Genomic DNA, 11,192 nt, shown 5'->3' on the forward strand with positions numbered 1-11,192 from the left:
AATTTGTACTAATCATACCAACAAAATAAGTTATGCTTAGTGCTTTGCGATGTATACACTTCGTTTTTAGTTCTCTTTCTAAAGACCATTTAACAACTTAATATTTAAAACAATTCATGAATTACGTTCCCTATACATTTTCATTATGTGCTTACCAGTTGATGGAAGATACTGCAGAGTTTGGCAGGGAAATAATCCAACAGCAAAGCGGCTCTTTAAGCGCATTTACCTAGAGGACTTACAGGGCCACAAATTCATGGTAAATATTGTCATGCCCTGGGCTAGATAAGTTATTTAATGTTAACCACCTGAAAGTATTTTGTCTTTTTGGAATTCAATATATTAGTCTAAGTCATTTACACTTTTCTGGATCCTGGGATACCTTTAAAAGTTCTAAGTATTTTTTCATGAAACTTGAAACATGAACAGATGACAATAAGGACATTTTGCACGTCATTTCATGTTGTTTATAATGCAAGAATTCTGGTTGCTATGGCAACAAATATATTTAACAAACTTAAAATAGTGAAGTTTAACAGGTAGGGGACCATATTGCTTTGCAATCTCTTGTTATAGTTTGAATGTAAATAACTCTTTGCTGTAGACATTTTTATGATTTTTTATTCTGTAGAGCACATGTGAGCAGTATACAATGTACCTCATACCAAAAAGGACCCGGAGGCAGTGACTGGTGTTCAATATTCTCAGAAGAAAAGGAAAATGGTAGTGGAAGACTTGGACAAACATTTTTAGCCTCTGTCAGTTAAGCCTGGCAGTCTGTGGCTGGTGACATGTTTTATTTTGGTTACTTTTTGTATAAAAAAAGACCAGTTATTTATTTTGTGAATTGTATTTTGTGTTTGTTTTTTGTCTTAATTTATTTGTTTTGTTTTTTTAATTTAGGAATTTGAAACTTGGATAATTGAATTAAGTCCGTGTTCAACAGTACTGAGCATAGTATAATAAATAACAAATTTACAACAGTTGTTAATTTGTTATGTATTATTATTAGCTATGCTCAGTACTTGAATACTGGCTGTCTGCATGGGAATTTGTTTTCTAGAAAGTTGGTTTTAGACTTAAATATTTGAAGTTAACCTTCAGAACTTTTCTAGAATTGTACTGGAACACATCAACTAGAACTGAACTTCTGTTATCGTACTGAAAGTGTTCTAGAATTAATAAGGAACAGTTGTTGAATGTTAAAATTTATGAGAAAAAACTCTAGAACAATTGTGCGTGATGTGTGTGTGCATGTAATTGTGTGTGTTTATGAACATATGTGAGAAAGGAAGTATACTTGTCATAAGAGAAATGTAAAATTCTACTTCTATGTTTTATATTGTGCCTTTTATAAGTTTTTCTTTTCTCACCTGCATATGCGTGCATGTTTATGGATGTGTTTTTGAATGTATGCATGCATGCCTGTGGTTAAGAGAGTTGGTACTTTATGAAAATGTAAAACCACTCATTTTTGAATATGTACTGTGACTGCAGTAGTGTGTGGTTAATGATTGATGCCAGATCTTGTTCTTGTTTAACTTCTATGATGAAACCTTTAGTTACATTCACATTTGTTTTTCAAAATCAATAAAATGCCTTTGATCTATAATCTGTTTTTTTTTCTATTTTATTCCAGCTTTTTATTAAATTCCATAGCTTTTCACAGAATTCCACGGCATTCTATGGAATTCCACGGCATTCTATGGAATTCCACGGCATTCCATGGAATTCCACGGCGTTCTATGGAATTACACGGCGTTCTATGGAATTCCACGGCATTCTATGGAATTCCACGGCATTCTATGGAATTCCACGGCATTATATGGAATGCCACGGAATTCTATGGAATTCCACGGCATTTTATGGAATTCCATCCCATATCAAGGCCCCCTTGTTTTTTTTTCACTTTTCCATTGATTGCATGGAATCGGATGGAAAGTTAGTGCCAATACTCCACGGAATTCCATCTAACGATTTCCATAGAATTCCATATGATTCCACGGCAGATCTACAGACGGGCTTGAAGTACGGCAAACATTGTGGTATGATAATTAAACGATTTTCTCTTATCGTGACACTATACTATTTCGCTAATGATTGTTTTCTCATCTTGGAGGCGAAAGTGAAATTCTGCGAGATGGATTGTAACGCGTAATTGTAACAGGGCCACAATTTGTGTCGTTTGAGCCTACAGAGAGTAGTCCGGAATTCCTTACACTGAACAGTGCTACATCCTTTGAATTGAGCACATACGCAGTGATGTAGCAAAAATTCAGAGGTTGTATCTCGAATCAGCTTATTAAATATTTGAAAATATTCATGCGTGTCTGTTGGCGTTATGTAAAAGTCACTAAGATGAAAACTGAAACAGCTATGCCTAAAAGCGCATTAGTGCTCTATACCTATGTTTATGTTAGCGTTGTTGACACCGTGTGAACTGCTCGGGTAAAAAGTAAAGCATAAACAGCAGTGTTTATATACTTTTATTCCTCCATATACAAGATACGAAGATTGTTGTATATTTTGAATTTGTATATGGTGTCAAAAATCAAAAGTTTTGTACACGGAACTTTCATTATGAATTTATATTCTTGGTGTGATAGTCATTTGATATTAGAAAAAAATATTCCTTTAATATGATGGTGACTGCAAATTTTCTTTATATTAAGTTATCATTACCATTTTCATCATACTTTCTATGCTTTCAGAACTTCCAAAAAGCATGTTGTTTTTATTTTGTCTAAGTTATTTCTATGAAGTAATAAGGATGATAAAAAGTGCACACAAAACTCGACCCGTGCGCTATGACACACACTTTATAAAGTTGAATGGCGTGTGTTCATTTCAAACTTGCGATTGATTTTCAAAAATGAATTGCGTGTTAAATTATGCAATAGCGAACATCTTCAGTGCCTTCAGCGCTTTGATTATAATATAAAGTTGTCAACAAAACAAAATCTGGACAGTTTTATTTCATTGAATAGTCACTATTGAATACAAAACATATGAAGAGTATATTACTTTTAAAATTTTAAAACGGTATACTTATCACTATATATATACAAGTTATGGCATAGATTAAAAGGGGGGGGGGCTTAAAATAGTACTGTGAAAATGATTGTTCAGAGTTTGAAAATCATGTTGATATCGTTGATGAAGAGTTTCTCACTACTTTAAACTGTAAATATGTAACATACAAGTAATTCCCAGTTTAAAATAGTGAGAAACTCTTCATATGCATTCTTAGCAAGTTTGAAACGGTCTGCATATTCAACATGATTTTCAAACTCTGAACAGTTATTATATTCATGTTCATAGACATCACTATCACAAGTATTCGCTTTTTCATCCAGTTCTAGTAACTGTTCTAAAATTGTTTCAGTTTGAGCGGTTTTACACAAGAAAATTGGAATAGCACAGTTACTACCAACAATTTTATCTTGCTTGTTATTATGGAAATTTATCAAGTCACGATGTTTGAAAGTTACGCTTTCGTGATTCGATTTCATATTTTCTCTTCCTTTCTTTTTCGGTTGTTTTGGTTTGTTCCTTTGAATGTTTTGAGTTACTTTTATTAAAAATAGAAAAGATCGGCTGGACGCTACCATCCGCCATGTTGAAACGTCTGCCGAGTAGAACTTGTTTTGAGCTTTTAGATTGGCTTATACAACGCAAGCGACCAATCAAATCTCGTTTTACTTGTGCGTGATAAAAATACATTGACCCAAAGAAAATAAATAGATACAAGGGGAAAAGTCGAAAAAATACCGCAATTATGCTAATACGAAACGGACTTGCCCGGCGGACTATCTACTTTGGAAAATCAATTGCCCGCGACGATTTTAACCCGGCACGGGCAAGCGGGCGTCCGCTTAAAAAAAGCCCTGATAGAATGTCGACGCAACAAGAATACAACTGTGAATATTAAATGCAAATATCAACTCAATAGTTACCACCTTTTAGCAATCAATGGAATAACCTACAAACAAAGAGAAAATAAATGCATTAGCGAGCAGAGAATTGACTTTGTTCCGACAATTAAAACCATTCCTTATGCATTCGTTGAACTTGTTTACTTGAGTAAGTTATGCCTTTAGACAGGAAGCGGCTTTTCTTTGATTACATCAAACTTTTAATTCACACAGATTTGCGAGATTTTTAGGGTCCTTGGTCATTTGTATACATGTTCAGTATAGAAAATCACCTGATAACATGAAATTTTTGGATTAAATTATCAAAATAAAAACAATGTTGCAAACTGTGTTTATATTAAATGGTAAGTATTAGTTAAAAGACGACGTTTTGTGTGTCGTAAATCAACGAGTTTTCTTTCAACAACAACTACTTCTACAACCACGTCGGGATCGATCTACCTTGGTTTTTTTTTTTTAATTGTAAATATTATACTACATGTACATGTATGTACTTGTAATAAATGTAATTTTATTTGAAAATCAGGAAGTCAAACAAAATAAAATTGATCGTTATCTCGTAAAACGCGGAGTTTTCCCGCGTTGCCAACGCCAAGGGCCGCCGCGTCAGCTTATCAGTTTTGCCGATCGTTAACCGCCGCGTCCAAAATCATGCAAACGCCGCGTATAGCAGGATTTTCTTAATCTCCCTCCAGGTCGAAACCCGCGGAGTATGGAGGGAAATTGGGGAAAACGCGTGGAGTGTACTTTAACATAAGCATGAAAACTTGTTTTGGGAAAATAAATTAAGGGTGTTAGTTTCAGTTTGTGGATATATTAACGCTTTAAACATATATACTTGAGTGTTGTCGATGTATTTAGCTAAGAGACATTACAGTACAGCCAAAGCGGCACAAACATAATCCGCGGCTACGCCACGGCCAGATTATTAGTCCGCGGCGGCCGAATCGTGTGTTCACGCGGCGTATCGCTGTGGCACTCGGCATCGATCCGCGCAACGACGCCGAGTCTGTATTAACCACGCGTACTTTTGCGGAGTAAATCCGCCGCATACGTATGCGGCGGATCGAGTGAAAAGATATCCACCTACATGTACATACATGTATGTGTAGCGTAGAATTAATTACGCGCAACTGTTTATGTTTCGTTCGATTATCATTATTAAATTGTAATCCGAAACACACTTCCGAATTTTAATGCTAACGCGTCCTTTGGCAAATTCTAGCGTCAAATAAACAGTGCTAAAATATCATTTGTTTCATAAAAAGCGCGCGAAAATTATGCAGACATGTAGAACGTCGTTTGGAAAGTTTGGGTGTATTTTGTGTTGTATAAATACATGAACATCACGTCAGGCGTAAATCGCGTGTTCAGTGGAGAAAAAAAACGCCCCGATTAGAGGTTATTTCATCATCTCTATAGATAGTAACAAATGCCAAAATGTATTTGATACTTAAGGAAATATCGAGAATGTTTGTGTATCGTAAATATTAACCAGCATTTGCTTTAAAACTGGAATATACGGGATTATCGGGTAATTAGTAGCAATATTAACTGTATAATATGAACAAAATAAAACGTGTTTATATATTATATGCATATTCAAACAATAGATATAATAAGCTGATAATTAACAAAACTACAAATACGTCGTCACCGTCTTGATTATTGATGTGGCTTCAAACTGCTAATTTTCTCAGCTAAAATATAATAGCGGAATCAACATGCAATTAATTTATAAATCCACCATATGCTGGAGCCTTGACCACTTGTATGTGCGAAAACATAATTACGTGACCTTGTTTATGTGTGAAATACATACGCTACGGGCGGGAAACAAACTTAATAATTGGCCAGACACATTAACCATGCTTACATGTATATGCTAATACAATCCGCGCACAATAAATTTATTATGATTTTAATTATTATTATAATTGTTCTTTCAAAATTTGTTAACTACATGTAACTTATAATTAAAAAAAAAAAATATTTCATGATCGCATCGACTCGGCATCATGTCGCGGACCGCGGCATGCCTCGGCAGACAGATGCGAAGTTTCGTTGCGAAATGCGACTTGCCGCTGCATACTGACGCAGCTTCAACAACTGACGCGGCTTTGACTCGTTTCGCCTTGCCGCCGCGGATCGCGAAATACGTTTGTTCCGCTTTGGCTGTATTGTAATATATTAAATAAGTTTACCTTTACATATCCATTTCACTAACATGCCAATACAGTAAACTGTTTAGTGTGCAAACATAATAAAGCAGAATATGCACATGATTCTGATTAAACACAGATCCACTTGCATATAAATCAAATCATGTTTGTCTTTTATTTTGCATTTTCGAACGATAATCCTGTAACTGTTAGATGTATTTTTCTTTGCGAGTAGACTGCATTCCAATTTTCAAACACTTGTTCTGTGACATTCAGTTCATACATTTCCAAAAAAAAAGAGTTTTATTTGTATCTAAAACGTATGCTCCATCATAGAAAGACATGCTCTTTTCATTAATCCATACTAATTATATGATGTCCGTAGTAAATTCGATAGTCATTTATCCTCGCTGAGCATCGTTATTTCTTTTAATTGTCCGCCATCTTGGATCACGTTAACAACATGTGTACAACGTACGTAAACTCGTATATGTCCGACTACTTTTGCGACCCAATAGTTAATTATGATGTCGTCCGGCCATTTTCACGGAACACCGCCGATCGCGATGCTGGTTATAGACGCTTGCATTACTGTCTATTCTGGGGCATATGAAATTCCAACCATCGGAGCGACCAAGATCGGTCAGGGGCGATAATAATGGACAGGGATATAAATACGCGCACGAATAAATATTGCAGTCAGCTCTTTTATGATCGGCGAAAAAAACGAAAATAAAAAAAATACGTTTTCAGAAATCGCAATAAAAATTTTTGGGTCGGGGGGTAAAAATTGGGTCGGTCGGTAAAGGGCAAACAAACTCAATTTTAATTTAGGCCTAAGTTAAAGCAAGAGAAGATGTTATATTGTCAACTACTACTTAACATGTAATATATTGAGATTGAATGTAGGCTGGGAATGTTCTTATATTCATAATAGTTTTCACAATTAAGACTATTATTTTTCCTAATACCTGTGACTGATTTTCAGTTCTTTTGATCAATGTATGTATGTGTATCAATAATTTATAAATCTTATAAGAAGGTTAAAAGACCTTACACATGGAATAAAATTAAGTTTGAATCACAATAACAGGGATGTAACTTATGACAAACCTAATAATTCATCCTTCTGTCTATCATGACTACCCTCAGTACTGCAAGGAGCTAACTACTCACATATATAGTTGACTTTTTTTCTAGAATACTTATCTAAAATAGTATCTTAACATTTGGCATTCAACCATGTAAAAAGAACGCATGTCAAAGTATCTTAACCCATTTCATTCTGGTCATTAACACTTACATGATACAACTCATAGGCACAATCTTTAGTTTAACATTTTTAATTTGTTGTACCCAGATTGCATTAATAAATGTACAGTTAAATTGTTCAGTCTTGCACCTTATTGCCTGAGTTTTAAGACAATAAGATATATATTTGTGTGTATTGATAGAGCCATTCATAAAGAGTTGGGTTCGTAACATTTTGGCTGTAAAACATTTAGGCCTTGATTTAGTATGCAAATTTCATGCAAGTCAACATGTCACACACATTGCTGCCAATTTATAAAAAAAATAATGTATATAAAATAGTTTTGCTTCATATTTCTTTGAAAGGTATGGCATTTGACATTACCGTGTTTATATGTTACTGACTTCCATTGCACATATTGTATTGTTAACTTGTTATATCCAGATTCTGAATAAAAAGCAACACAAGCGCGGCATATTATGAAATTTAACATTTTAATAAAGGGCACCATTTTCTATTATATACCCTGTTTTGTGTTTCCTCTAACAAAGGAAACCTTATTTTAAGGTCAACAGTTTAGATTTTGTCATGACCAGTCAAATTACTACATCAGTTCAAGGGAAACAACTCAAAATACAAAAGTTTACCAAAGTTCAATCTCAAGTGAAACAAACATTTTGCATATTGAGACCAAGTCTTGTCATCAACTAATTTTTATAAGTGCATATATTTATGAAACTTGTAATAATTGTTAGCTAACCGTTGGCAATAACAACTGAAAACATGCATTTGAAATCATAGAATAACAGAGATTTAAATTGTATGGATTAACTCACTGAACATTGCTTGATTTCAACATACTTCAAAACTATGCTTCACTTGGTGGGATTATGGCCTCTATTCAATACAATTACAATTCAATACAATTGTCTTTAATCATACATGCCATAATTTTTTAGGTCCAAAGCGGGACATTCCATAAAAAATTGTCGGGACATTTGACCAAAAAGCGGGACACCTAAAACGATCTATCATTCCACCTTTAATATAGTCAGTATAGTACTAACAAAAACTCTTGATACTTTTATTCAAGACATAAAACATCTGATATAAAGCATGAAATCTAAAACATAACAAAAACAGTTTTATTAAATAAGACAATAGCAAACAACGAAGAAAATATTTATCTTTTTAATAGTACAAAATCTAGAACATTCAACAATACTCATTATATTAATTTCAATGGCAAAGGGGAGGCTATCCAGTAGACTGAAAGTACGGGTTACAGTACACTATACACATCAGTTACACACGGAATGCGCGGCCGTACACATTTCCGAGGTAGGGTTTTGGTTGAAGCAAACCGTCTTAGTGTTCATTTTGACTCTCAACAACGCCTCAACCGTTTTATGTCCCAGATTTTCTCTTTCTTCCTTCTGAATTTTTTTCAGGGCGCTAAAACAACGTTCAGGATCGGCGTTTGAATGCGGGATTGACAGCGCTGCAAATGCAAGTGCAGAGAGTTGCGGGAACCGAGCCTTCTGTAGCGGTGTTTTCATGCTGGCAATGCACGACCAGAAGGGGTCCAGTGCCATTCCCTCAACGTAAGGGGGTAACGCGCTTTCCGAAAGCAGTTGGAAATCGACGAATTCATCATGAATACGATCTGGATTTCCCACACCTAGCCGCACGGACAGCTTGACTACTAAAAACAAAAATGACATTTGTCAATATCGTATTAAGTTCACAATGATGCTTAACGTAATTATTTCTTGTTTGTTTATTTATGGTGTGTCTTTAACTTGTTAAAATGACAATTAATCTGTATCATATCTAAATAAAAAAATGTATATATTTATGTATACACCTACCAGACTCTGTCGATGTGTTCTGTCTGTTCTCTGGACGCAGGAAACTTAGGGCCTTCAATACCTCATCGTTGACCGGAAACTTTGTAAGCATTTTCGTGGTCAACTCTACGTAAAACGCCCTCACCTTCCTGTGAACAGTGTTTCAAATTTACACAGGTGTTTCGTGTATTACACGTATACGACTTTTATGTGATTATTTACTTATTTTAAGACACATTAATATGCCCATGTTTGATATTCATTAATGAAAGAAAGAATATTATTTGTGTGCACCATTTCAATTAAAAAAAATGGTTGTGTTAAGTAGTTTTTTTACCTGAAAAAGGATGCTTGGACCTCCGGGGGAGCCTCGTCAAGGTAGGTACGTGTGGCGTGGCCTATTGCGATCGTGTCATCATCGTGCTGGTTGTCGCGGGTCTCAAAGTCAACCTTTGTTACGTCTGCTGCCGCCGAGATTACTGACATCTTGACGAACTTTGCCATTGTGGAGCGGATCAGACGATTGATCTCGCTGTGCAGGTATCCCACCACGGCGCTGGCGTGCTGGAAGTCTGTGTTGAATGTGTTCAGCGGCTGCAGAATGAACGACAGGAACCTGAACACCAGCGCTACCACTGGATCACGCAGATTCTCAGAAGCACGGGCGACTCTGTTTCCTTTCTTCTCGACATCCTCGTGGCTTGCAAAGTATGCTTCAAGTGCTGGCCATTGTTGTAAGAAGCGGTCAACACAGGTCTGGAGAGACAGCCAGCGGGTTGAACAGAACCTAACCAGCTTGTATGTCTCGGTGTCTGTAAATTCCCGGAATTCCTGGAGTGCTTGGCGTCGCTTGGAGCTGTGTTGAAAGTGCGTAAACACGTCGTGAAGAAGCTCATCAACAGGTACACCTAGCTTCTTTACGCCGTACTGCGTGCACGTACTCATAATGTGACACGGGCAGCCAATATTCACAACATTCGGTACCTTCCCTCGAATGCGTGACAGGACCGAGTTATTATTTCCTATCATTACGGCAGCGTTGTCTGAGGAATACCCGACCACATTCTCCCACGGGATGTTATTCGCCGTGAACACTTCTTGCAGACACATGAACAAATTCTCACCATTCCCCACATTACATATAGGCATGGCGAGGAAGAACGTGTTCACCTGGAGCACATCCGTGTCATATGTCCGGACCAGTATGGCCACGCACTTGCTATCCCCGCGGTCGTTTGATTCGTCCATGAGGATGGAAAACTTCTGCGAGCGACACAGCTGGGTAACTTTCTTTTCCGCCTCTGGCGCCAACACCTTGGTAACTATGTTCGTCGCCTTTGTACGCTTGCACCGGAATTTCTTGGCAACCTCGCTGTCCGGGAACATTACTTTCACCAGGTCTGTAAAATGGTCAGCGACCGCGAAGGGAAGGTTGTGCTCTGCTATAAAGGCACAGAACAGCACCTCTGCCCTGGCAACTGGATCGATGATCTTAGTTACAGGTCTGATCATGGTGTCGATCTTCGTCGCTGTCTTTACTGTCGCGACTTTTTCTACATGGGTTGTTCTTTGGACATGCTTAGTGACATCATTACGTCCACTGCTGGCAATTGACACGTCCACGTTACACAGGCGACAGTACATATACTCAAACTGTGTCTTCCACGTTTCCTGGAACTTACAGGTTCTCTTTGCCTTCTTAGCAGAAGCACCAGCTTGCGGCTCTGCGGGTCGCTTGGACATTTCAAGCAGTTTTTTGTTACAACAACAAAAACAAATGGACAAAAGAAGTCTATGGATACTTTACTCGAATGTTTTTTCTCTAATGTTAATAATCATATTTTGTTTTCTTCTTATATACACAGATTAAACTGAATTGTGAATTGTCAGGCGCTGTATTGGGGTAGTGTCAAACTGTCATGAATAACAACACGTTGTTTTTATTACAATAACACAAGACAAGATGGGTACCACTTTTACTGTTTGGTGCGAT

General features: G+C 36.7%; 1 protein-coding gene and 1 long non-coding RNA gene across 2 annotated transcripts in view; one reads left to right on the forward strand and one right to left on the reverse strand.

Annotated features, from left to right (window-relative positions):
* Positions 1-752, forward strand: part of LOC127864165 (uncharacterized) — a 1,914-nt gene extending 1,162 nt beyond the window's left edge. The window contains exons 2-3 of the long non-coding RNA XR_008041548.1: positions 159-259; positions 632-752. This is a non-coding gene — a long non-coding RNA (uncharacterized LOC127864165). The remainder of the gene's footprint in view (positions 1-158; positions 260-631) is intronic.
* A 7,629-nt stretch (positions 753-8,381) lies between these two features.
* Positions 8,382-10,765, reverse strand: LOC127864152 (uncharacterized). Its single transcript, XM_052403836.1, has 3 exons — positions 9,537-10,765; positions 9,221-9,348; positions 8,382-9,054 (listed from the first exon to the last, which is right to left on the reverse strand). The coding sequence occupies exons 1-3, from the start codon at positions 10,709-10,711 to the stop codon at positions 8,651-8,653; spliced, it is 1,707 nt and encodes a 568-aa protein (XP_052259796.1). The 5' UTR covers positions 10,712-10,765; the 3' UTR covers positions 8,382-8,650.
* Positions 10,766-11,192: the final 427 nt, after the last annotated feature.

The sequence above is a fragment of the Dreissena polymorpha genome, chromosome 1, assembly GCF_020536995.1.
Source record: "Dreissena polymorpha isolate Duluth1 chromosome 1, UMN_Dpol_1.0, whole genome shotgun sequence".
NCBI lineage: Eukaryota > Metazoa > Mollusca > Bivalvia > Myida > Dreissenidae > Dreissena > Dreissena polymorpha.

Excerpts from the sequence above, each read along its gene's own strand:
- LOC127864152 (XM_052403836.1), bottom strand. The coding sequence starts at position 10,711 with ATGATCAGACCTGTAACTAAGATCATCGATCCAGTTGCCAGGGCAGAG. Across the intron at positions 9,349-9,536 it reads GTCCAAGCATCCTTTTTCAG|GAAGGTGAGGGCGTTTTACG; the intron begins GTAAAAAAACTA and ends CACTGTTCACAG. Across the intron at positions 9,055-9,220 it reads GAACACATCGACAGAGTCTG|TAGTCAAGCTGTCCGTGCGG; the intron begins GTAGGTGTATAC and ends TTTTGTTTTTAG.